We start from the raw sequence: 27,889 nt of genomic DNA, 5'->3' as shown, positions 1-27,889 counted from the left end.
CAGGTACCTGGTTCATCTTTTTTTTTTTTTTTAATGTGCCAATTCTTGATACACTTATTAGACCTCGATATTATTTCTACTATGTAAACATATGTACGTAGGCCAAGAACAGAAGAGATGAAGAAATTAGCTGTATAATTCAGAAAAAATAATCCTCCCTAGAAAGTAAAAGGATAGAATGTGAAATCTGCTATTTTGAATCTAAAGGCTTTGTAGTTATAATTTATCCAACGCAAACATGGAAATCTCACACTAACATGTAAAGTGAACTGGCAAACTGAGAGGGAAAGACAGGTATAAAATATGTTCAACATAGGGACAACTGGTGAATTCAGGCCCCAGAACAAAATGATGAACTACAATGTATTTGTCCAAATTATACAGATAATTTTTTCCATTTTCCTTTTTACTCAGCCTGGGAAAACACTGCCAGAAACTCCATTGATTATTTATCTTTGATACACATGTTATGTCCAGTGCTGGATGCCCAGTGTTTTCTTTCGAGGACGAGCACTCCCTTTTATTAATCTTATGGAAAAATTGCACTTTTCTACCCCTTTGGCCTTGATTTTCAATGATTTACTTTTTTTGTACATATAAGTATGTATTTTTACTCTCAAAGTGTGACAGGTATATTGGCCTTTTCTAAAAAAAAATGAAAAAAAAAAGTTAAAATATTGAATGTTTAAATACTTTTTCACAGAAATAAACTATTCGATTTTGAACGGTAGAGAGAGAGAGAAACAGTTTATTCTTTCTATCATGAACATCAGTCAACCAAGCTTCACATTTTGGGTAGGTTTTTGTTTTTTTTATAAGTTTGAATTTTTTTAGAACCTATTTTATTTTTTTAAAAAGGAAGAACAGGTGTATTTTGGCAGAGAAGTAAAATATAGAATATGCAGAATTTGTTTTAAAAATTGGCATACAAAATTTTAAAACACAGTACAATTATATAAAAATACAGCACAGCCAACGGCCTTTAAAATTTCCTTTGGCATTTCATTTGGTAGAGTTAAACAGAAAATCCTTTAAAAAAAAAATTAGCTATCAACACAGTCCATAAGTTAGGTTGTATATGTTGAAAGAACTTTTCCTTGAGTTTCCAATATCCTTTTCTTCCATGATAACCCACATAAAGCATGGCTAGTGAGGTATATAGGGCAAAAACACTGTTAGGCAGATGTACAGTAAGGAAAAAGTGCATAAACAAAGAATTCTTCCCATTTTCATAGAAATAACAAGTTAAATCTGAGTTTCTTCTTGTTGGTGTATCATTTTACTTTGGCAGAATCATAATAAACCCATAGAAATGTCTTAGTTCAAGTCCCAGCAGCAGTGATATGTCTCCTTTGGTGGCATTCTCTGATGCCACAATATGGTACAGTCCCTAGAGGAACTCAGGTTTTGTCTGCATATGTGATTGCAAATGTCAAACAGCGTAAGATCATACATCAAGCACCATATCATACTGTTGTCCCTTCTTCCGCCTGCCACATTTACTGATGAGAACCACATACAGAGTCAAAAGCATGACCCAATAGCATACGTAGAGCAACGTTCCAACAATGAGAACTGTCTGTTTGGATTCTGAGAATGGCTTTTTAGATTCCTTATAAATGGTGAAAATCACACCACCCAGGAGGATTGTAAACCAAACTGATACTGGAATGAGTCCTATGAAATTCACAACAATAGTTTTCCTTCCAGATGTGCCCCACCCAGCTTTGTTTATCGTTGCAATTGCAAACATCTTAGCGGGCAGTAAACTTGACATGTACAACACTGAGTAGAGGGACATGAAGACCATGACGATGTTTCCTCTAAGGCAGCTGGCAAAGGATGACTTTATGAGACCTACCAACTGGACAGTTAACAAGAAGAGGAGGATGTTCCAAATCTTGCCCCGGTAGAAGAGCTGGATCACTGTGGCGATGAGAAAGAAAGGGAAGAATCCGGTGATAACCGCTTCGTAGGTCATCCACAAGTGATGTTTATGAAACCACATCGCATTGTACAGCCACTCTCGGAAGTACGACTTGCTCCAACGGGTCTGTTGGTTTAACCATCTGAGATATTCTACGGGCGTTTCCGTAAGGCACTTGGATCGAGCGGTGTATTTTGTGGCATAGCCCAGACTCAGCACTCGGTTCGTTAGATGCCGGTCATCACCAAAACTGCATTGGCTGCCCATAAATTCCTGATTGTACCAGTCTTCCACAAATTCATGCAGCAAGGAGTTTCTGTACATCCCCAGAGGCCCGCTAATGCACTGGACACAGCCGAAATAAGACTGACAGGCCCTTTCTATGTTGAAAGCCATCCAGTATCTCACACTGCTGAGGAAGGAGATCCAGGAATCATACTTGTTTAAAATCTGCAAAAAGGGAAAAAAAATAAGTAAATAAAAGATAAACCTTGGCTTAAAATACCAACACAATCTGTACTATTGTGAGGTTACTTACTATCTACAGGTTTGTTATTTTGGCCTCTTACTTTGGCGTCCTTCTTCCTTTAGATGTGATTATATTTTATTTTCTCTGATCCTATATTACTATTGGGTCGTCAGGAAAGTCGTGATGCATTTTTGCATTGAAAAACATAGAAAAATACGTCATGACTTTCCCAAAAACCCAATAGATTAATTTGATACGTTGTGTGTATGTGTTGGGACTCTGGTATTTTCTTCTGCTTCATCGCTCTCTGTCTTCTTTTTTGCTATGCTTTCTGTTCTTGTTCTTGTTCTAATACTGAGGTTTATTTTTTATTTTGTTTTGTTTTGTTTTTTGTTAGGCTTTAGTTTTCAGTTCCTAAATTCTTCTCCCCAGACACTCTTTTCTACCATCTAAGATCTGAAGGTTTTAAGACCTGTTGCCTCCTGTTCTGGTTCATTCTCAACTCACCCAACCCTTGGCTACAAATGTTCCTCCTCCTCCCCACTTTTTTGTAATGCTAGTGATAAAAGGATTTTCTCTGGCCTCCCGCAAAAAATTGAATCCTGAAATAATGCTCTGTGTAAAGGATATTCAAACTTATCAGCTTTTTCTTGGCAATATTTCTAAATTCTTTTCTGTTTCAATTTTGTTCAGTGTTCACCTGGATTTTGCATGTTTCCTTTTTATCACAAGACTATTTTTTGTCCATTGTAGTGTATTTTCTTTGCCTTTACTATCAACATGCATATATAAAATGCATCATAGAGCAAAATTTCAATGTGCTTTTCACCTTTGGCTAAAATCTGATCTCACACTTGCAAAGGACTCACTTTAGTAATCACATATTTTCACATATTCAGTTTCTCATTCCACAAATTTCAAATTGCCTTCATTAATATTTGCTTCACTAATTGTTTCTCCATCGATAGCAAATAATGGGAAATAAGTAATAATTGGTGGAAAATAAATATTAATTGGAAAGCCCACTTTTTAATTAATTGTGTCTTTGCCTTTCTCAGTATAAATTTGAGTTGCTGTTTCTCTTTGCTCCCTTTGTTTTCCAATTTGGAGTTTTTATCAACCGTATATTGGTCAGCTTTTAAATGCAGAGGTTTAAGATATAGAATTTGTTTCCTGCCATACTTTAATTCATTTGCAACTAAATGAACTCCAACATCAGATTCTTTCAGAATATTAAGTTATGGCTCAAGAAGATCTGGTGGAAATCATTATACATTTACATTATGTTGTATATAGCATATCAGGCACTACAGACATGGGTTATATCCCAGGATAAGCAAAGACATCCTAAGTTATTTCAGTTTGACAAAAAAAAGGCAGTAAAGTGGGCCCGAGTCACATTCACATGTATCTCTAACATCAAAAACGATTCCTGACACAGCATTTGGTAGGTAGTAAATATATGTTCATTGAATCAATGAGCAAGAGTGCTACTAAAAGTGACTCATGCAAAAAGTGAAGCCATACACACCTGGACGTCTCCACCAACACCTCCAACCATGGGATCCTCTTCCAAAACTTTTACCATCTCCACAGATGAGGCTGGGTCGAGCATGGTGTCTGAGTCACAAACCTGCAAAGAAGAAAGTAGAAAATGAGCTAAAGGAAAGGGAGAACTGAGTCTGCTCTGTACAGTCAAAATTGGGCATGTGCCTTATGCCTTCAGCCTTAGTGTCACAAAGCCTCCATAAGCAAATATCACAGGGATGACAGTTTGTTATATCATGGCCAATACAAAGAGCTTGTTTACAGCAAGCTCACTATGTAAGTTCATGACATTAATGGAGAGAACAGCTGAAGTGATGGAAGGTCTGTGCTAGGTATATGTCTTGTAGGGTGACCAGCTTGTCGCGGTTTGCCACGGATGTTCCCAATCTCATGTTGCAGTAACATCCCAGTTTTCCAGGATTTGGAAAACACCTTGTTTTGGTCACCCTAGATTTTTTTTTTTCAATTAGCTTAAATTGAGGCTTCTAGGCAACTTGTCCTTCAGGCCTGAATAATGATAGAAAAACTCCTGTAACAGTATTAAAAAGGAGGTATATTTAAAAGTTATCCCCACTCCCCATTTTAATATGATGAATAAAAACCAGAAAATTCTCCTACAGCTGGCTTTATAATTCTGAATTAAGATTTCCCTATGACCTATGACCTGGGCATGGCAGATGACATTGCATCAGAAAGGGAGCTAGCAGGACCCTCAGACCATGGTTTTATTCTAGAGCATTAAGTAGTCATCTAGCCCTTTGGATTTAAAAGCAGATATAAATTATCCGAAGCCGTTCTAGAAATGCTAATGGTTGTTCTTGATAACAATCCTTATATGGGTCAAAAAAAGCAATTCTGAAACCAAACCAACCAGGACTTCAAGAAAATTATTCAGATTAGTCTAGATCCACGAACCCGCGACAGGCATTTCCATTGGAGGCCCAATGGGACAAGGTGATAAATAGTACTTTTCTTTCCAATCTGATGTCTGATCCAATTGGAAAATGAAATAGAATAAGGGAGATGATGAGAAAAACAAAATATCACAAAATAGACTCATAAAGTTGTTGTGGAGAATAGGGCTTATTTCTGTAGAGTAGCGGGCTTCATAATTATGTTCCCCAGTGTTAGCTAGTTATCAATTCTAAACAGCATCAAGGGGGGGCCAGCCTCTTCCTGCAGAAATATGACAGATGTCTGCACCTTGGTGGTAGCCCAGTCCCAGCAGGAAGCAGGAGCCGGGCTACCCCTTACCCCTTCCATACTCATCAGTCAGATTAAGCCACTTGTTAGGGAGAAGGGAGACAGCTGGGAAGGGCTAGTACCTTTCCCACAGGTGAGCTGTAGTTGTGGATGGAGGTTCTTCCACGTGGTCAAAGAAATCAGAAGGAGGAAAAGTACTACCACCTCTCTATCCCTGACTGATACTAATAAGACATAATAGTCTTCTTTTCTGGGGAATGCAGCAAGGCCCTAGTAGATATAAAGTGATCAAAGTTGACATGTAATGAACCAGTTTCATATCACCATGGAAACAGTAAATGACATGATTGGCAGAGACTGGGGTGTTATCTGCAATTTTCATTATTTGCCATCAAGTCTGGCTATACTGGGTGGATTTAATCCAGATTTATCCTATTTATTTATATCAAAAGTAATTATCTTTACAGTTCTCAAACTACTTTATACAAATAGTAGGGATTTAATATACCAGTTTTAAATGATAATAAAAAACTAAGAAAGTAATTTGTAGAAGAAACTCTCAGAGTTGAAGGGCTTATTTATATTTATATACTATACACACACACACATATATATATGGAGATACAGAGATATATATCATGAGTCTCTCACGTAATTAGCCAGGGAATCTCAATGTTTTTTAAAATGTTTAATAGCTACTTTTTCTGAAAAAAATAAATTAATATGTACACTGAAACTAACATAAAATAATATTGAATGTCAGCTATAATTTTAAAACAAATAGTTACAGGGATATAAAGTACAGTATGGGGAATATAGTCAATAATATTGTAATAACTATATACAGTGCCAGATGGGTAATAGACTTATTAGGGCTATCATTTTGTGAGGTATGTAAATGTCTAATCACTAGGTTGTTTTGTACACCTGAAATTAATAAAAATTTAAAAAAAACATTTGAATCTTTCTATAATGGGGTAATATAGAAAAGAAAAATTTAAAAATAATAAATTTATGATGTTTTAAAAGTGTGTATATATATATACATATATATGTATATGTATATGTATATATGTATACATATATATGTATATATACGTATATATGTGTATATATACGTATATACACACACACATATATATATATAGAGAGAGAGAGAGAGAGAGAGAGAAAGAGAGAGAGAGAGAGAGAGAGAGAGAGAATATGTTGGTGAAAACAGCAGTTTAAATGCATTATTGGAGCGTATGGAATATCCAGTTATAAAAAATGAAGTTATCACCTCTCTGGATTTAACTAATTATATCAATTTTAGGGTTAACTTCTGAATTCTTTATTTTATTTAACTTATTTAGAAGTATCCATTTTCTAAATAAAAACCTATGTACTAATTTATTTGTTTATTTACTTATTTATTTTTTGGCATTCTATTTTGGTCCAGCATGGTCTATTTTAGAGAGGGGAAAAAAAAATTAGACAGCAGCGAGGCATTAGGTTTTCACTGTAGAAAATAGGATTTTACTAACACTTAGATTTGTACCCAAGCATCTGAAGCCTCAGAAGCCTAAAGAAATTCCTCCAAAGTGATGTTTTGCCTCTGCTATACCCCGTCTCTCACTAATTTGTATGTGGCTCCAGGGCGGGCAGGCCTGTGAGGAAGGCAGAGAAAGTGAAGGCAGACGTTCAGTCCACCTTTAGAGTCCAACATCCTGAGTTCCTGACCACACCCACCTGTGTTGACTCAAGCTGGGAAAGGTAAAACCAGAAAGCTAAAATAAGTCTAAAAACAACAGGAAGGGGGCAATCTAGAATTAATGTTCAAGTAACTCCGCCTGCTTGTGAGCATAAGCAGACCAAGGGAACTGCCCCTTAGAAATGACTAGACTTGAACCAGACTTCTGAGGCTCCGTGTATTTAAATTGGCCCTGCCCCTCCCCAGTTTCCAACAGCAAAGGACCAGGAGTTCTCTGAGAGAGAGCGTGTTGAACTGTGTCAGAAGGGAAAGCTCTGAGAAATGCCTTGGAAAGGGGTTTGTTGCAGTGGGATTAAAGAGCTTTCTGAAGTTCAATTTTTGGATGTATTTGGTGATTGAATAGGCCAGCTAGAAAGCCAGAATCTATGGAAGTGTAAAAGCATGTCTGTTCATGGATCTAATAGTATTTACTTTTTCGTGTGCTAAGAGTGTCACTTTAGCTCCTCTTAAAATCAGTTTAGTAGGAACAGGATTTTTAGTTGTCTTCTCACCCATTAATAACAAATATGTAATGCTGATTGATTATTTAGCTCCAGGCTACAGGCTGTGGGGGAGATACACCAGTTCACACAGAGCTTCACCTCACATGGAGAAAAACTACGGGACATGATTTGCACACCAGAAGCAATCAGAGAACAAATCAAAACGTCTTTCAGTCCACACTGAATGTATCCCTGTAATTTGTTTAAACCACATAATCACTAGTCATAGGATTTCTCACTAGGAGATACAGACTTGAAGCAAAGCCACCACATTTTGACTAAAATAAGTGGAAAATGTAAAGGCAAAAAGGTATTATTGGGAGGAACCAGCCACCTCATTCTTAACCACAGAATCATCAACTAAAGTGTGTCAGACCATCGCTTTTCCTCCTTCGCTATCCCAGCCAAGCGTTAAGGTTCCTCTCCTTTCCTATTGAGAACAGTGGGTGGCAAACTAGTCTTTAGGCCAAGTCCAGCCTGCCACCTGTTTTGATATGGCCTACGGGCTGAAAATCGCTTTTACCTTTTTAAATAGTTGAAAATCAAAAGACTATTTTGTAACCCATGAAAATTACATGAAATTCAAATTTCAGCCTCCATAAATTAAGTTGTATTGGAACTCAGGCATGCACATTCATTTTCATCTTATCTACAGCTGCTTTTATACTAAAACAGCAAAGTTGATGAATTGTAACAGCGACCACATGGCCTTGCAACGCCTAATATTTACTACCTTTTACAAGGCCTTTTACAAGCAAAGTTTGTCAACCTTGGGACTCAAATAATTGGTTGCAGGGGCAGCGTTCTCTTTCCTAAAATTTAAAAAAAAAAAAGTAAAATAATAAAAAATAAATTTAAAAAAAGGTGAGATTAAATATGTTCTAGGCCTCAGTTGTAATTCTAATAGATTTTTTTAAGGTTGCCTCCATTTCGATGTTATAAATAGTAACTGTATAAAAATATATAAAACATTAATAAATCAGATGTTTTTCTTTACCCAAGATTTGCATATGAGAAGAACAAATGCCCTCAGAATAAAGAAGCCACAATTAAGTCTTGCGTCTTACATCTCACTAGTTCTACGACCTTGAACAAAGCCACTTACCATCATCATGGTACTGGATGGAACACAGCCTATAAAAGTGCCTTGTAAATTACAAAGGACTGTAGAGAAGGATGCCATTAGTCTTAGGTAATAATCTTTACATTTTTATGCCCCCTAAGTAAACACACACCTAATGGATCATGATGATCCTTACCACAAATAGATGACCCAGCAGAATCTCTAAAAGGAACATGGTAATTGATATTACCTTTCGAGAATCTCTTATCACAATGAACCAATTCAAATGTGTCTGAAATGATCTAAAATAATTAGTTATGGACTATGAGTCTCTAGTCTGTTACATGTTATTACACGCTAAGTCCATTCCAACTAGTCTCACTGACCCTAAAGTTAATCTGTTGGGTTGTCGGAAAAGTCATGACGTATATTTTCTAGGTTTTTCATTGCAAAAATGCGTCATGACTTTTCCGACAACCCAATCCTCACTGTAATTTAAATAAAAACCTCCTCTCGAAGTATTACTTATTCTACCAAATGCCTTTCAGATTCTAAGATCCAAGTCTAAAATGCCAAGTCTCCACGTTTCGCTTTTTTTTTAATGTTTCCTTTCAGACTGAGTGGTGGATACCCCCCTCCGCCTGCCCCATACCACTTCAGAAGGCAGTAGGAGCTACACAGCAAGAGGAGATCTTAATTACTAGGGTAGCCTTCAATGAGGAAACAGGTTGAAAATAAATCAAGACCCTTCTGTTAACTACTGCCTTCATCCTTTGCCTGCCTATAAGGCTCAACCCTTCCTTAACCTTGACCCTTCATCTTAACCTTGAACCAGTAAGACAATTTTTTTCCTATAGTGTGTGGAATTTACTCTTGGTCATGACCCCACTACCCAGCTTTCCTGCCACAACTTAACCACAAAGTAAATAGAAAGCTCTCCCTACCCCTCTCCTCCCCACTTCCATTTCTCTGTTAAGAGGGGTAGGCCAGAAAAAAAAAATGTTTTACAAGTAATTATTTACTAGCAAACAAGATGGTGCAAGTCCCCCTGAGCTCCTAACAATACAATACCAGAGCAAACACACTACTGTAAAGAAATGAAAGCACTATGCAAAGGTTGGAATCAAACAGATCTAAGTCCCAAGCCATGATTTACCGGTTTTGTAAACTTGGACTATCTTCTTGACCTTAAACTCCTCACTTCACTTTCTGAAGCCTCCATCACTCAGGTGAAAAATATGGATAATCATATCTACCTCATCAGATTGTTGTAATGGTAAGTTAATTAGAGAATGTATGTAAAGCACTTAATAATGGCTGGCTCATAATAAGTGCTCAATAAAAGGATGACATATACACTAAGAAGTGATGAAAACTAAAGGCACAAACTAAGGACAGCAGTCCACTGAGCATTTATTCTACAGCACGTAAACAGAGTTGAGTCTAGAATTCAAAGTTCCCCATTTCTACTGCAGTGTGCTCTTAATCTTATCCTCTAAAATGAAGGATACAAAGAGACATATAACACTCTCAGCATCGGTCCTCAGAATATTTCCACTGCTTAGGCTTCCTATGCAGGAACCAATCAAACACTGCATACAGTGGAGTCTCATTACTCACAGTAGTTGTGTTCTACAAAGTTCCTGGGAACACTGAATTAGCGAATACCAAAAAATTGCTTCTAGCAGAAATACAGGGTTAAGTTTTGTCTGCTGATCAATACCTAACCTTGTTTTATTTGTTTCTGTTTTAATATACTATATATAGTATATTAATTATATTATAGTATATATAATATATAGTATATTATATATAGTGTGTATATATCGGGGATGCCAAAAAAATGTATACAAGTGGACACTTTGGTCAGCGTTGCTCAAGCAGTAGTTTGCCGTAATCAGAAGTGTCTGGACGCTGATTGTAACCACTCTGAGCACCTCTTGTAATTGCAGAAGTGAAATGTGACTTGTATTCATCTTTTGCTATCGGTATATTTGAGTATTACAATTTTAATACAATTTTCCTTTCTTAAAATGTGTATACATTTTTTGACACCCTCTATGTGTGTGTGTGTGTGTGTGTGTGGGTGTGTGTGTGTGTGTGTGTGTGTGTGTGTGTCATTGACATTGAGCTCATGGCCAACAGCACTATAATTCACGCCTAAACAAAGCTCTTCTAACAAACGTTTTCTCCACAGGCAATCACAGCCTTCTTGCGCTACACTTGGAGCCATGTTAAACAGATACATCACAAATGACAAGCACAAAAATGTGAAAAATATGATGCTAAATAGACTGTGAAGAAGTTACCTGTTAACAGTATAAAAGCTGAAACAAAAAGGCACAGCATGGTCTTGTGTGGCTTCAGCTGGGAACATGCACATAACAGAGTGAATCAAATTTTTGCCACTCTGCATATCTGCAAAGGGTCATAAAAGCACTAGCAAGTATTGATTTGGGGGTTACAAATCCATTTTAGTGAAGAGCGTAATTTGCAAATCCAGAATCCATGAAAAACGAGGGTCAACTCTATTATGAATGACTTAATCTCTTCTGCTGCTCAAAGAATCTTGGGTACCTAGGATGCTGCCAGATTAAATTAATAATAAAATTGCCTATTCTTCCCTTTAGAAAATGTTCATACTTATTGTGTATTTTCTAGCTGCGAAATCCATAATGCACACATCAGGGAATATTAGTTTTTCCTTTGTCGCCTAGACTGATGACCACTTTATGTTGGCCACTTATCATCCATGTTTGGTGCTAAGAGATATGAATAAAGCAATTAATTATATAATCTAGATATCAAAGGATACTTAAAGTCTTCTGATATTGTTAAGTACAAAACAATGCACAAAAATGTCAATATAATCCCAAAAATGTTTTTAAAATAAGGGAAAAATAGAAAGGTATGCACTGGAAAGTATTAAATTTGATAATCTATGGGTCATGTCTGTGATGCAGCTGATTTTAATTTAGCTCAATATGCTTTTCTATACTTTTAAAACATATTACCACAAACATGTTACTTTGGTTAATAAAAAGCTATTGTAAGTACTATTTTCAAAGGTAAAAAACAAAAAAGACATATGCCCTACCTTACTTAATAAAGCCATACCCAGACAGGTCAGGGTCTGTCCTACTTTGAAATAAAGAAGTAAGTTTCCCCCAAAAATACTTTGATTCAAAACTAAGAAAATTTTCCTCATTCTCTTCATTTCTCATTTCCTTCATCTTCTTTTCTCATTTTATTGTTTTTCTTCTTCTGTTTTTCTAGCTCCTCCCATCTCACAAAGCACCCACTAGCATCATACATGCATTTGCTACCACACTCATTGGCTTTCTCGTAGACTAAAGCTTTCCCCCATATTCCTTTCATTTTTAATTATGTGAAGGACTTTGAAGCTAAGAGGGTAGTCAGAGAAGTAGAAATGAAAGGAGATGGAGGGAGAGGTAGTAATTGATGTAAAGCTTTGTTCTGGAGGAGACCAGAGGGAGCCGACCCAGAGATTCCCAAGAGTGTAGGTAGAAAGGTTAACCTGGAGATAGGAAGTGAGGTTGGGAATCCTTGAACCTGGAAGCAGGAGAGAGTAAAGATCTCAGTGGCATTCAGAACCAGTACTGCCGATTTTTCTCTTTTATAAGATACAAAGTCATCTGGTAGTAGTTAAGCAGGGAGGAGTTTGGGTAGGGAGCTGGAAGAGTGGTGAAGGTATGAAATAATAGGTCATGAGAGCAGTAAGCAAGACATCTATTCAAGATCAAGTAAAAGAGAGACCAGTGCCAAAGACCCAGCTGCAACTAGAAACCAATCATTCTGGCCATTTCTCTGCACAGTTAAGCAGTGTTCTCCAGCCAGGTCAGCAAATAAGTGACCAGATGGTCAGTTTCTTCCCCTAGCCCCCATTTTCTCTTGTGTGTTAGCACCTGAATTTTGCTTCCTTCCTTTCCTAATCGACCTGAACTCCAAGTTCGATCGCTCAATCGCTTGTAATGCTGAGTGGCCAACATCTTCCACCCGGCTCTCTTTCGTCTTTCTCTGTGGTTTCTACTCTGAAACCCTCAGACCCTGCCTGGGTCACTCAGAATGTTAGGTGATAGCATATCAGTTTGCACCTTATGACATTTCCATTTTTATAGGGCACACATCGTTAAATGTTGGGGAATTTGATGGGAGATGGCAGGATGGAATTACCTGGTTACCGAATGCCACAAGATTTTTTACCCTTGTTTGAGCGTTTGGAATGGACTGCGAGTCCCAGGAGGGTTACCAGCTGCTGCTCCCATCAGTCTATCCAGAGGCTTCAGCCTGGAGGAAGGAAAGCTCTCCAGCCTAATTAGGGCTCCAGCAAAAACCTACTCCAGTATTTTAGATTTTGTGTTCTTTTTTCCTGGACAGGCACAATGTCAAGTTGTCAAGGATACAAACAAAATTCAAAACAAGAATGATGAGAGAAGGGGGTTTGGGAGGAGCAGGTTTTTTTTAAAAAAAGAAGAAAACCCACAAAACCATGTCTTGATTAGAAATGACAAATGTAGCAATTGTTTTAACTAGAATTAAAAGCAAAAAAAAAAAATTAAAACAGATGGTTACTCATTTTAGGCCCCAAGCTTCCTTCTTCAAATCCTCTGTCAGTTCCCCAGTCACCCCTTCCTTGAAATGGGTCATTTCATCCCTTGTCTGGGCCTGAAGTCACACTATATAAATAGGTAAAAATGTCCTGTTAACTGAAACTACCTTAATTTTTTGAAAGTTTTAGAAATTAGGAAAAACTTGACGTTGAAGCTCTATAAACTCCCTAAAACGGAGATCAATAAATATGCAGATGGGTAACAATTGAAGAAATGCGTCAAAACTCTTCAGATGAACCAAAATTAGCCCCATGGTAGTGATGAATATGGACAAACATTTTTGAGTAAAATTAACAAACGTTTTCATAATATTAACAATACCTTCATTAACAACTTTTGTTACCTTTTGTAACTCTTGTACACTTTACTTAACATTTTTTGAAATCGTTACCTCAAACCCCTTGTGAGACTGGTTATTTTATCCAGAATACTGAGGCTCAGGGAGGTGGTCCTGCCCAGTCATCCAGTTGGTAACAATATCTGCATTAGAGCCTCCATCAACTGACTCTAAAGCCAGTGCCCCTTGTCATCCCATTACAGACACCCACTGGACATGACTGTGCAGCAATAATGTCCCCAAGGCATAGGATGGGGCTTCTGAAAACTAGGATTGTGCTTTTAAGAGAAGGGGACAAGTGTCCCAGTGGATTTTTTTTATAAACCAGAGACATTTCTCCCTTCTCCATGGCCAAAATCTAATTAAAGTATGAGGGTTTTCAGAAAATTTTTTATGACTAGAAAATTCACAGAGACCCTACTAAGATCCTAAAGAAGAAAGTTTCAATAAGAACTAGAAGAGGAGAAAGAAACCCTAGAATGAGCAGTCAGGAGATTAATGAGACCAGCCTGTCTAATTTTCATGCAAGCAAACACCATCACAAATGCTTTCAAAGGTCAAGTTGCAGTGAGTGAGGTAATGCTGTTTGGGGAGTGAAATAAACATTACTTTGAGTTTTACTCTGGGAAGGTTTTTTTTTTTTTTTCTTTCTCCCTTTTTCATTTTCCTCTTCTTTCTCTCTGTCTCAGTTTTGAATTCCTTACCCTTTTCAGTCAAAATTGTTCTCATCACCCCCGTTTTGCCGTGTCTCCACGAAACACATTTTATAGCCTTCCCTCGGGCCTGCTGCAGAGTTTCTCAAGACCCTTCTGCTCAGCAGACACTATTTTCTTACAAGGCTGGAGATTTTAAGAGTGTGGAAAATGACGTTGGATTTGACTTGGCAGAACCAAGAGGGCAGAGAAGGGAAGGAGGGAAGGGGAGAGAAAAGAAGGCAGGGTCTCCTGTTCAAAATAATCTCAATTTCCAACCAATAACACTGCACAAGTTAAGCATTTTCATAGATAGTCTTAACAGTTTTACAAGCTTTTTTTTTTTTCTCTCTCTCTCTCCCTTTCAAATGTGCTTTCAACAGTCATGCTGTTTTCCAATGAACTGAAAGGAGTACTGTGTTCAGAAGTGACAAGGATGGGCTATAAGCATACGACTGGAAAGATACAAAAGCTGCTTTATTTAAATGTATGTTTGCCCTGGCAGGAATTCGGAAACCTACCTGTACATAATCCACGCTCCGTCCCAGTGCTCTGAAGGCCGTGTACATGACTTCTCTTTTTCCACCCCATTTTTGCATGATGCAAATACTTTTGTTGGACAGGACCAACTGGGTGACATGTTGCGAGCTTTCTTTATGGGACTCTTCCGTCTCGCCAGGACCCTTCTCGTGAAAGTTGTTCTTCCAGATATAGGTGGCTGATTTGTCCCTGCCCATGACTTCACTGAAAATGTCCATCATGTAAAGGTCATCGTCCGAGTTCCCATCTATGACCATGACAACTTTAATCCCAGGGTAGGTGAGCCTTTTCACAGATTGCAAACATTTCCGTAAGTAGTCAGGGTCTTCTTGATACGCAGCGATGCAAAGAGCAACAGTTTTGTTCAATTTAATGGGGGTTTCCAGGGATTTTTTCATTTTTCGGTGCTCCAAAAAGGCAAACAGGCTTTGGATGATGAGGTGTGATGCTAAAAAGGCACCATAGAGTCCAAAAGAGAAATAGTAGTTATCGGTTTGGATAAACTGGTAGCCAACAATATAAGCAGCGGTGATTCCCAGGAGGAGAGAGACTCCAAAAAGCGTGGTTCCAATTATTCTCAGGATGCATAGAAACCTCTCACAATGCATCTGTAATATAATCAGATAAAACACTTGGTGAATGACTCTTGTCCCACACATGTTATATACACGGTATGGTGGGAACAGTATTAGAGCAGGAGCACCCAGGAATTCTATGTATGTCATCAGAGCTAGGGAGGCGTAGATCCAAACTTTCCTAGTGAGCAAGGCAATCTTTTCTCCTACACCATGCTGTCTCCTCACCCCCAATACTGACTAGTAAAAGATCCACCAGAGATTTTGCTACATAGCTCATGTGTAATTTCATCTCATCTCCAGGGCAAACCTCTCCTCAGCGCACACCCTTTCCATGCAGCCAGCTGTGGTTGGAGAGCAGGATACCTGGATTCTAGTACCAGCTCTTGCATAAACTAGCTGTGTAACCTTTAGAGGTTCCCTCTCTGGGCTTCCGTTGTTTTGATCTGCTAAATGAGGGCGTTTAGACTCCATTATTTCCAAAGTCTCTGTTGACAATAAAAATGCTTTATGTCTGGGTATCCCACACAGTCATCCATCAACGCCCCTGTAATTCTGAATTGCATTATTCTGTTCAGAGGGCCGTCTCCTCCACAGACCATCACTAACACAGATGGTTAGATCCTGGGGAGCGGGGACCTTACTGGAACACAGTAAGCACACAATAAATGTTTGGAGAAAGAAGTCATAAGGAAGAAATAGCATCACCCTTCTTTTCAGCAGGTAAGTTTCCCGTCCTCTTAAAAGCTGTAACACTTTAGACCTGAGACACATTTCAGCTGAGCCAATTGTGTGCTCTTCCTTATGGTTTTTGTATCTCCTGTTAAGGTTTTGAACAACTGGAGTACAGGACGACCATTTTCCGCTATTTGCCAAAGCATCTCCAATGCTAAGTATAAAAAAGAGGTGCCTGGTAGACCTTTCTTTTCAGGTTTCTGGACCCAATTCCAATGTGTGTGGGGGAGGGGGTTTCCCACACATGCAATAAGCAAGTCCCTGGACACCAGCTAGGCATCCTACAATTTAACTCAGTTCTGACACTGTCTACCTGATAAGTGTCAGGTTCCACAGGTGAAGGGATCAGTCCCACAAGACAGCTCCAACCTCCGCCCCCCACCTTCAGATGCCAATCTCAAGGCCAGGTACTTCTAACTGACTATAAATCAGAGGTTTTCATGGCCCCTCCTTGGGTCCAAATAATTTGCTAGAGCAGCTCACATAACTCTGGAAACTCATTTACTTACATCTCAGGTTTATTGGTTACATTACTGGTTAATTGTAAAAAGATATATAACCCAGGAACAGCCAGATGAAAAAGATTCATAGAGCAATGTATGGGGAAAGGGTGCAGAGCTTCCCGCCTCTGAGTTTGCAACCCAGATCACCAACCCAGATGCACTCCAAACCCTCTCCTTCTGGGTTTTGATGGAGGCTTCATTACATAGGCACGATTGATTAAATCATTGGCCATTGGCCACTGAGCTCAATCTCCAGCCCTCTCCTCTCCCAAAAGGTCTGGGGGTGGGACCGGATGTTCTAATCCTCCAATCACATGGTTGGCTCCACTGGCAACCAGTCCCCATCCATATGTGCTTTCCAAGTCACCTCATTAACTTAACAAAAGACACCTCCATGGCTCTCATCATTTAGGAAATTTCAAAGATTTTAGGAGCTCTACACCAGATAATAGAGTTGACCTTTGAACAAGACATGTTTGAACTGTGTGTGGGTCCACTTATACATGGATTTTCTACCCTTGAATGTGGAGAGCCAATTTAAATTATACTGGGATTTTTTACTGTGTGGGCACCCCACCCCTTGAATTATTCAAGGGTTCAATTGTATATTTTTTATTATAAATCACAATTATCACAGTTTTGTTTTTCCCCCCGAAAGCTTATATTCCTCCTCTTCCAAGTATAATGAAGAATACAATTAGTATAAATGCAAGGCCCCCATCTTCAACGATTTACACCAACTTCACGTTTTTGTCACATTTATAGATAATGAATGCTTCATCTTTCTCTCTAATTCAACTAGTTTTTGAAAGCTAAGTAAATGTATTTTACATGGAAACTTAGGCTAAGAATTTATCTCTGCAAAATCTCTTGCCGGATAAGCCATCTATATTGTCCTAGTCCACATTAAGAGTTCACATTGCAGGGCCGGCAGAGTGGCGCGATGGTTGAGAACTGGCTTGGGATGCCAGAGGGCCCCGGTTCAGATCCCACATATGAGGGCCAGTGACACTGCCCTCTACAGCTAAGATGCTGAACAACAGCTCAACCTGGAGCTGGGCTGCTGTGAGTCGCCAGCGACCGCATAGGCTGCAGCCCCTGTAGCAGTGGGTTGCCATGGGCTACTGTATGTAGCCAGCAGCCAGCGTGAGCAGCCAGCAGCCACAGTGAGCGGCCGTCCAGAAGCTGGTGACTGACCTGCCTCGCCCGGGAAGAGCGCAATGATGGTGCCAACTTGGGCAAGTGAAGCAACGTCCTCCACAACTAGACTGAAGAACGAAATGACAGCAACTTGTCTGTTCCCCTTCCCCCAATTCCCCAGCACTGTTCCCATCCCCCCAATTCCCCAATAAAAATATTTAAAAAAAAAAAAAGAGTTCACATTGCATGTCCACATAGCACCTAGTATGATCTTGGTTGTGACTAGCCATGTGGCCATCCGGTTGAGCAGCTCAAAGAGGCAGCATTCACATTCTAGTCCCTGGGACCATACGCTGAGGTGGTCCTGGCTGAATCCAAATCATACTTTTGGGAAACATTAGCGGGCTGCTCATCAATTGTGTTTCCTCTCCTTTGGAGCACAGACTGCATGGTGGGGCCGTGGTGGTCCAGCCTTGGGAAACTGGAGATGGACCACTTCCAATAGAGACTTTTTAAAAGGAGAGTAGAGTGGGCCTCCTGCAATCTCTTTTCCGTCCATGCTCATATCAACAGCGTCCTAGGGGATAGATATCACAGCCCACAAGGAGAGGGAGCTTGGTCCTTGAACTGCCAAATGGGAGGGGCCAGCCGCCAATCAGGAATGCCTGCCTTGGACTCTTATGACATCAAGCAATAATTCAAGTTGTTTGTTTACCCAGTATGCATATAACCTAGGCCATGCAATGTAGCCTGGGGACCAGGACTCAAGCTTATGGACATTATTGTCTTTTGTTAAATAGAGATGATAGTACTTGTCAATAACCCCGCCCAGAGCTGCACTGAGGAGCAAAATCAGTGTCTGTGAGAGTGTTTTTAAAAGCCAGAAATGCAATGTAGTTTAAAGAGTTAGCTAACAAGGAAGCTAAAAAAAAAATGTGTGTTCCACTTCCAGCACTTATATAGGACACCATAATATGTAACACATGAGCCTTGATAAAGGCAATCACAGCACACATGGAAAGTTCAAGCTTCTGGGGAATGGTGAACTGCTGAGTTTTCAGTGCAAGGCAAGAGAGCACAGCATCCCGTTAATGAAAACAGCTGGTGGGATGCTGCAAACTCCCAAAGGGTGCGTTGACCAATGCCTCAAGGTGCTGGGAGCACCAGACTTGGAACTTGTCTGTGTCTGAGACATGAGTCATTCGCACAAGAGTGAAAATTTTCAAGGGGACTAAAACCCTCTGCCAGGGAGAAGCTGAAGTGTGTGTTTCCCTTGTGTTTAAAATCACCACAGCCAGCAAAAGAACTGCCTGCTATTCTTTTTCCATTATTCACATTTTCCTTGCTTTTATCAGCACGTGGACAGAGGGTGTTCACATAGCATCTGCTGGCCACAGCTGAAGTGGGAACACCCTCTTACATCATAGGAGTCTACAGAATGTCCTTTTGAAGCCTGGGAAGAAAAGTTGCTAGTAATTTGCAGTGATGTGGCTAAAATCAAACCTTTATATTTCGGCGAGGTACCGCATGGCTGCCTCGAATGACACACGCAGCAATCGCAGCTCAGGCCAAAGGGCAAAAGGCACATTTCAGAGCCAGCCTAACTGAGGGACCACATTGATCTCAGGGAGTGACACACAGGATGTGTCTCTTTATAATTTCCCCTGGGTGATTTCACAGATATGGACACCATATGTGTGAGACTTTCGGACACAATCCCCAATTCAAACACTCTGTTTCATAAGCAAACTCTCCTTGTCAGGCATATGGCTTTATTGTTAAATTGGAAAATCTGGTTAGTTTCACCCTAGATCATAAGGCCTCACTGTTAGGTAGAAAGATGATTTAGAAATCTAACTGCCATATTTAAAATATAAAACTTGGATGTTTTTTGACCAGTAGACTTTCCCCTATTTATTGATTTTTTTTTAAGTTGCTATTGGACCTAATAACAAGTATTCAGTAAGTACTATTCTTCACAGGATTCCAAGGCAAACCAAGTGGTAAAGAGTGGCTTGATACACCATAATGTAAGTTCCACAAAGCCAAGAGACATTTTTAAATCTTTTTTTCACTAATGTGTCCCAAGGACATAAACCTGAGTTATAGTCTTTATATTTACTGATTACAAACCTGATTTATGGTTGGTAGTCAGTATCAATTGCCGAATCAATGGATGTAACTTTATCAATTTCATATCGGTATCGTTGTTATGTCAGCAGATATTTGTTCATCATTTATTAGGTTCCAGGCAGGGGAGCAAGTTTTGTTTGGTTTGTTGAATAGCATGATCCTATTTAGTTTTAATAACTTTAAGTGGTAAGTAAATTGTTAATCTCATGTTACAAATAACATATACATCTGACAAGGACACCAAGGCTCTGAGTATTTAAGTAACTTGCTCAAAGTCACAAAACCAGGAGCAGTACCCACAAGATGGCATAATGCCAGGTGATCCAAATAGCCTCAGTAAATATTTGCTAAATAGATTTGAACCCTCAAGACAAAATAGGCAGCATCCTTTCATTTCTGGATAATTAAAACATGTTGTATAATAAAAGATTGGAAGAGAACTTTGACAACTGTTTTTCCTGCTGTTATGAAAAATGGTGAATTGACATGCACTGAGGTACAGACACAAAACCAGCCAATACTCAGCAGATACCTGGGTTCATATAATTTTCTGTATGGGCACAGCCAAGAGGGACATGGAATGAGGTTGTCATAAAGGAAGCTGGTGGTTCCATCTATGCAGCAGCAGTGCCACCCAAATCCTGTTTTACAATAATAAAGGCACTGCGCCCCCAGTCTCCATTGGTTCCACCCACAGAGCAGATACAAGACTTGCTGTTAGATTATATACCCCAAGCAGGACTCTGTGGGCATCAGAGCTATTTCCGTCCCCTTGACCTTCTCGTATTAACCAGAGGGCAAATGCTGGATGAGAGAGAACAGCTGATCTCACTGCCCTACTGCAGTCGTGAGAACTGAGTCCCCATAGCTTCATAAAGCGGTCCTTTCATTTGGGATCTCGAGGAAGCTGAAGTGAATTCAAATTAGTAGAGTCAGCATCTGGGAAAGGCTGCAGACATTAGTCCAAAAGGTACCTCTTAGCTTACCAATCCCTTCTCAAGTCCTCCACGCTGCCCTCGCTTCACTCCGTCAGTCTCTCCTCTGACCCTGTTTTTCTAAATAGCACTATGTACACTTCATGGCTATATGACTTGTGTGTCTCAATCAACGGTGTATTCCTGTGACAAAAACCAAAAACAAGCTCTGGCACATAGTAGGTACTCAACAATACATTGTGAATAAATGAGTAAGTCCCATATGGACTCAGGCAGCCAGTGCAGATTGACAGAGTACAGGTCCCTCCCCTATCTTTCTTGCAGTGAATATATGCTGAGCCGTTAAGAGTGCCCCTAATCCAGCAGTTTTTGTTCTTTAAAAAAAAAAGTTCCATAATTTCTTGCTCAGGCATCTAAAGATAATGGGAGGGGGGCGGTCAGTACCAGACCAGTTCTAGAAGACCTTTGGAAAACAAAGTTAGAAAAGGCAAATTGAAGAAAACAAAAACACTAACCTGAAAAGATATCTGCGCCCCCATGTCCATTGCAGCATTATTTACAATAGACAAGATATGGAAACAACCTAAGTGTCTGCTGATAGATAAAAGGACAGAGATTGATTGTGTGTGTGTATGTGTGTGTGTGTGTGTGTGTGTTATTCAGCCATGAAGAATGAAATCTTGCCATTTGTGACAGCATGGATGGACCTTGAGGGAATGGTGCTGAGTGAAATGGGTCAGACAGAGAAGGATAGATACTGTGTGTTCTCTTACATGTGTAAGCAAATAAGTAAATAAATAAATAAAAGCCAAGCTCACAGATGCAGAGAACAGACTGGTGGTTGACAGAGGTGGGAGGGGTGAAGGTGGGAGAAATGGGCAAATTGTTTTTTGTTTTTAGCTTAAATAAATCGAATTTTTAAAACATCATAATATCCTATGATGATATGATTAGGAAATTGTCTTTAACATCTGTATTCTGAAATAATAATAATATTTATCAAACACTTTCTACATACCAGACATCTTGCTAAGCACTCTAATACATTTCATTTAATCTTCATAGCAAACCTTAGGTACTGTCTACTCCATTTCACAGATTAGGAAACTAAGGCTCAGAGAAAAATACACAGTTACTTAATGGTGGAGCTGATATTCACTATTGACTATGATCTTGACCACAACACCTTAGTACATCTTTAATAAAAATATGCTTATAAATGTGGGAGATGACACCAGTTTACTGTTCTCGACAGAAGTGATTTCCTCCAAGTTTTGGGAAAATGGGGAAACTAAAGTTTGCTTTCTCTGGTACCTGTAACACAGAAACCTAAATTATCCTTTAGATTTTTTTTTCCCACTGTCCAAAGTCCCAAATAACAGAAACCTAATGAGAATTAAACCTTAACTTGTTGAATCCTTTCTTAGGATTAAAAATGAGATTAACTTAATGACTCTCCCTAAAGATAGTATAAATATCTACAGTAGCAGACTTCAGTTTCTTGTTTTGAATTGAAAGAGCACTTGATTCTGTTATAAAAAGGACTACCACAGTCCTTCCCCCACGCAGGCGGCTGTATCTTTGGGGCAGCTAACAAACCTCTTAGTGCAACTACTTGAGCCATTATAAAAATATACCCTCAAACACAAATTTCCCCACATATTTTATTTTTCACAAAACAGACATTTCTCATTCCTCCTTCAATGTCTTATCAGAACATTAGGACTTTTGTTTTCTGCATTTTATCATTTTTGGTAAGGCCTTATTTTAATATTTCAGCATGATCCTTCAAGATAACCTGCTATTAAGCAATCGTTTTTGCACATATGCACTATAGATATTTGCACAAAATTAATTTAAATAACTTGTCATAATGAAAACTAAAGTATTAAGTAAAACCATACATTTTTTTTTATTCATTCGTGCCCAATTTTAAGTTCTAGGTAAAATTTAGAAAAAAAATCTTACCTTATTTAGACATCTAAACCTTTCAGTCAAATGCTAAGTAGTCCATAATTATAAAGGTTGAATTCAGGCATGAGAGGGAGGGATGATTAATGTAGTAGTATAAGTCAGAGACTCAAGTCTAAAGTGTGTTTGATTACTTATAACAGGTCAAGAATACGAATGATGTTACACAGGACTCCTTTCAAAGTAAATCCCACCCAGATCGGAGGCAGCACAGACTTGAAAAGTACAGAAATCAGAATGCCCAGTTAAGATAATATAATGAAGCAGCTAAGCTTGACCTGTGGAAAGAGTGCACTCTGGTTTCCACGCTATGGGCTTTGAAGTTGGCCTTTTTCTCCAACCTCACTGCAGTTATCCTAGCAGAGATGCAGAGCCAAGCTTGCAGGGTCTGGCAATAAAGCCTTTCAAAGGCCTGGTCACCCCAGCTGTGTATGGATCTAGAGCAGCGGTTCTCAACCTGTGGGTCGCGACCCCTTTGGGGGTTGAATGTCCCTTTCATAGGGGTTGCCTAAGACCATAGGAAAACAAAAAGATATTTACATTACGATTCATAACAGTAGCAAAATTATAGTTACAGAGTAGCAATGAAAATAATTTTATGGTTGGGGGTCACCACAACATGAGGAACTGTATTAAGGGGTTGTGGCATTAGGAAGGTTGAGAACCGCTGATCTAGAGCTTTAGGTTTCAGATTTCTCTTCATTTGTACCATTAACATGGATCCATTACTCCTAGGATGCCAGTTCTCCTAAGTGTCCTATTAGTTCTTGAACTTCACTAGCTAAAGTTCATCCAAAAGTTCAATGTAGCAAAGGGAAACATTACAAAAAGACTTGACATGGAATCTTAGTTCTATTGTATTTTCCTCCACTGGTTCTTGGGCACTATCTCTTTAGGTCAGAACCCTGTGCAGCCCTATGTACCACAAATGCCAAGTCTATTCATGAAATCTTTCCTGATCTCTCTCAATCAAATGTGATTTTTCGTCTATCTGAGACGCCATAAATCTTGACTAACCGAGCTGCAGCATGTCCAGTGCAAAGGCATTCTGTATTCACTATTTCTTGGATTAAATTCCATCCATGCACCTTCCTAACACTGTCACTTTGATAAACTTGCTTAATCTTTCTGGGCAAGGATCCTTTATTTATAAAGTTGTCTGTCCTAGGGCAGGGATGGGGTGAGGATATTAGATACAATGTATGAAAAGTGGCTTAAGTCAAAGTCTAAGACATACTAGACACGTGATAAACAGTAGCTATGATTTTACTTTTCTTATAGGCCAGAACCAATTTTGCCTTACACCATTGTTATTTGAAGACTTGAGCACACTTTTTGTATGATGAATTCCATTGAAATGTGAACTGCATCTTATTCATTTTTAAATAATCCACAGTACAGCTGCATGCATTTAAGAGGCATTCATTCATAAATATTTCTTCTTTAAATAATGAAATACTTAACAGTATGACCTCAATATATTTCTTTGACCCATATCAGTAACATTTTTCTAGATTGTGAGCAAGGCAATATTTATTATGTCCACCTAGATGACAATCAAAATAGACTTGAATAACTTAAGGTATATGGGATCGGATGTTACTTATTCTATGTAGATTGCTGCTAGAGCGGAAAGGATTAAAACCAAGCTGGGGTGATGGAAGTGATTTTTCTTCAGGGAGCTGTCCCCACATTCAGCTGTCATACCAGCTGCCAATGGCTCTGTCCTCGCAGCCTCTTAGTGGAACATAGTCTGGGTGTGCATGGATAAAAAGAGAACCCAGAAAGGTCCAGTGGGGCTTATGCTCTATTCTCCAATTTCATTAACTCATTGCTCCCACATGTGAAAGTCAGGAAGCTAATAATGTAACAAACTACTTGTCTTTAGATTTAAAATGTAACTGTGTAATATGACTTTGCCAAAAGGGATCTACACATTGATCTGTAGATAAGGGCTTTCCCTACAGTGCCAATTAATGGAAAGTAAATGAATCAGTAAAAGGTGTGTTTAAAACTTCAAGAAAAAAAATGTTTTAAAAAGAATCTTAACTGGTATGGAAAGCATGTGTGAGAAAGTCTTCGTGAAAGTCAATATTGTGGGATTATTCTATAAATTTAATTACCCAATCCGCCTTACTTTCTAGTAACAGTTTCTTATTCATTTGTTGCACAATTTCTGTTTTCCAGGAAGGTAGTTGGCCAACTATCATCTTTGCTTTGTGGAGAGTGACATTCTAATTTGATATTAGCCACCTATTTAAGACCTTGAATTTTTGTAAGCTGCATAACTTTCTCTGGTAAAGTCAGGATTCAGTTCTGCATACCATACAAGCAAATCAGATAATCTATATGTGTCATTACATCTACAATACATTGTTCTATTCACCCAACTCAGGTAATATATAAATTAAAAAGAGAAGTGATGATATCCTAATTACAATGCTATAATCCAGAAATGTCTATTTAGAATTCTGATTTGTTCTAAAATTGCAAACACACAACATAATATACATTCTAAAATAGGTACTTTAAATAGAGTTAAACTTTTACTAAAAATTTAAAAGAATAGTCAAAATACTAGGAAAACCTTTGATGGCTCATGATGGGTATTAAACAAACTTTACCTCAGTTGTATGAGTGATCTCATTTAGCCTCTAGAAAAATGCAGTGAAAACTAATATAATAAATGTGTCAACTTGCACACACTGAAATGAGAAAGTTTAGAATTTAAGAATTTTTTCCAGTAAAATTTAAAACTGTGTCTACAAATAGTTTGACGGGCATATGTTTGTTCTAGCCAACTCTATAGAAATACACATTTTAATTTTAAGCCTTGCGTTGGCATGTTTGAATGTACTGACCTTTTAAATTTTTGTTAAAATGACCTTTTAAAAATTCCATAATGCCTTTTAACATCTCCAAGGGTACATTATCATATGCCTTCTCTGTAATGAGTAATCTGCAGGGTGTGTGTGTGTGTGTGTGTGTGTGTGTGTGTGTGTGTGTGTGAGGGTAACCTTGAAATCTACAACTGGGAGTTAAGTTCTTCCTCTTACCAACCGCCGCACTTACTTCAGCAAACCCAACTAGGAACTTCCTTCACTTCTAACACTGAGCTGAAGCTCTCTATATAATCAGGCCTCGAGTTCGGGGAAGCCCTTCATGGCCAATCAGCGCTTCCCGATCTATTGCGTCACACCTCCCTGAGCGTGACGTCAAAGGCAATCCCCAGGCTAGCCACGTGGGTTGGAGGGGAGTAGCTCTTCTGCTCAGCTGACAGGGCTCCCACATGCACCTCCCGGGAGCACAGCTCCAGCCGCTCGCGCGCTCCGGTGGCGCGCGGGGCCGGAAAGTCCAAGCGCTGAGCGCGGCCGTTTGGGGGCTGGAGAGGCGCGGGGGTAGCTGGCACCCCAGGCTGTGTAATAGGAGCCGGGTCTCGGAAAGCCTCCTCCCCAGGCACCGCCTCTCCGCTCCCAGCTCCTCTTTCCAGCCTTAATTATCCTTTCAGCGCGTTTCCACGGCGGGAGGAAAAAGTCTCCCTCGCCTCCCAGTTCTCGCCCTCACAGACCCTCCTTTCAGACCCGCCCTCCGGTTCACATGGACCCATTTCAGAGTCCCGGCTCGAGCTTGGGCGGGAACCTGCGTGACGGATTCCGCCCAAGGTGTTGATTATCCATCCCAGCCTCTGGCTCGCCTCCCTCCTTTACCCCAGGCTCCCGCGGACCCCTGCCCCCCAACCCCGGGCTGGGTGCTCGAAACGGCGCCCCTCAAACCCCCCACCCGGCTGTGCCTGGCGCTGCAGCTGCGGGGAGAAGCGCCAGCGTGCTCGGTGCCACGTTGGAATTGGCTCCCGGGACTTTGCAGCTGCCGGCGCGCCGCGCGCGGTCCCCATGCGCGCCCTGCCCTCGGGCGGCAGGCGGGCGGAAGGGATGCGCGCCCTCCTCCTGCTGGGGTCTGCGACAGCCGCCGCGGGCGTCAGGGACCTCTGGCCGGAGTGAGGCTTCCGGAGCCGAGCTGAGCCCGGACAGACCCGGCCTCACATGTTAGTGGGGTGCAGGGAGTGCAAAGGAGGGAAGGCCGGAGAAAGGGGGGGAGTGGCCGAGCGAGGCCAGCAGCTGAGAAGGAGGCAGCGGAGGGCCCTCCTTCTCTGGGGTCCCCGCTCTCCGAAGCTGGGAGCCCGGATCGCTTTAACCCTTTGCATTACAAGTAAGAAGCGGGCTTCCCACTAGGAAGTAAAACGCGCTGGGCCGTTCCAGGGTTTTCCTCCCCAAGTCGAGTTTGTGCGGGGGGCAAGAAGGAAAGGGATGGGAAGGGAAGGGGGAAGGAAGAGACTGTGCCGGATACCTTGTCCTTACACAGTCGAAATTCGTGTCTCCTAACTCGGGAGCCCCTCTGCAGCTCCGGAAGATGCGGAATGGAAAAGTACATCCCGGGACGTGCCGTTTTCCCCGGGCAGGGAGTTTACCTGTGTTCCCAGCAAGGCAGCGGTTTCTGGAGAGCGCCATAGGGATGGTAAAAGATAGACTGCTAAGCCTGACAGTGGTCTAAAGTACCCTCATTTTTAGTCTGTTGGAAATTTTCTGATCTCAAACTTTTCTGTCGAAAGCTAACTTTAAAATTTTTTTTTACCACTTAACGTTGATAATTTCTTCCCTCTCCCTGGCCTATTCGAGGACCCTTATCCTTCACCAAATCGCGCCAGTGTAACGTACCTTGTTCAGCTCTTGGTCATAAAGTTGTCCTCAGCCTGTCTGTGTGGTCCCGGAGGGCCGGTGGCGGGCAGTTTCCAAAATTGAGGTAATAAGAGATCAGATGAATTTGAGACGCCCGGCCAAAAAAAATAAAAAATTTAAAAACAACATTTAAAAGGGATGGGGGGAGTCTTAAAGGTTTGGTTCTCCCCCACTTTAAAAGGAAAATTCACTACTATTCTCTTTGATATTTCCGTTGCACTTCAGTCTATTAAGTCTTAAAAGAAAAATGTGTGCTTTAAAAATAAATTAACTTTCTTATTTATTATTATTTAGGGGTTTTTTTGTTTGTTTTTTGCTCCAGTCCCTGTCCCCTGATATCGTAAAGTCTCCTTTCTTTTTCGTGTCAAAAAAAAAAAAAAAAGCCGGGTGAAGACGCAGCAGAACCGGGAGAAAGTCTTTGGCTGGGGCTGATTCAAGTCCCTGGTTCAATGGGCTGCTGGAAGCCAGGACTAGGTAATTCTTTCCAGACGTCTTGACTTCTCCTTCCTCGCAGTCGTTGCC

At 40.1% G+C, this 27,889-nt stretch overlaps 1 protein-coding gene across 2 annotated transcripts; it reads right to left on the bottom strand.

Moving 5' to 3' along the window:
• On the bottom strand, positions 1-27,889 carry HAS2 (hyaluronan synthase 2). Of its 2 annotated transcripts, XM_019665861.1 has the most exons (4): positions 27,347-27,889; positions 14,624-15,250; positions 3,928-4,029; positions 1-2,377 (listed from the first exon to the last, which is right to left on the bottom strand). In XM_019665861.1, the coding sequence occupies exons 2-4, from the start codon at positions 15,248-15,250 to the stop codon at positions 1,448-1,450; spliced, it is 1,659 nt and encodes a 552-aa protein (XP_019521406.1). In that variant the 5' UTR covers positions 27,347-27,889; the 3' UTR covers positions 1-1,447. The 2 variants fall into 2 exon arrangements, with proteins under 2 accessions (XP_019521406.1, XP_019521405.1); XM_019665860.1 differs by lacking the exon at positions 27,347-27,889 and having other exon boundaries at positions 982-2,377; positions 14,624-15,332.

This window comes from Hipposideros armiger, unplaced genomic scaffold (genome assembly GCF_001890085.2).
Source record: "Hipposideros armiger isolate ML-2016 unplaced genomic scaffold, ASM189008v1 scaffold_455, whole genome shotgun sequence".
NCBI classification, from domain to species: domain Eukaryota; kingdom Metazoa; phylum Chordata; class Mammalia; order Chiroptera; family Hipposideridae; genus Hipposideros; species Hipposideros armiger.
The sequence above is the reverse complement of the archived record's forward strand: the minus strand, read 5'-3'. Positions and strand labels throughout refer to the sequence as shown.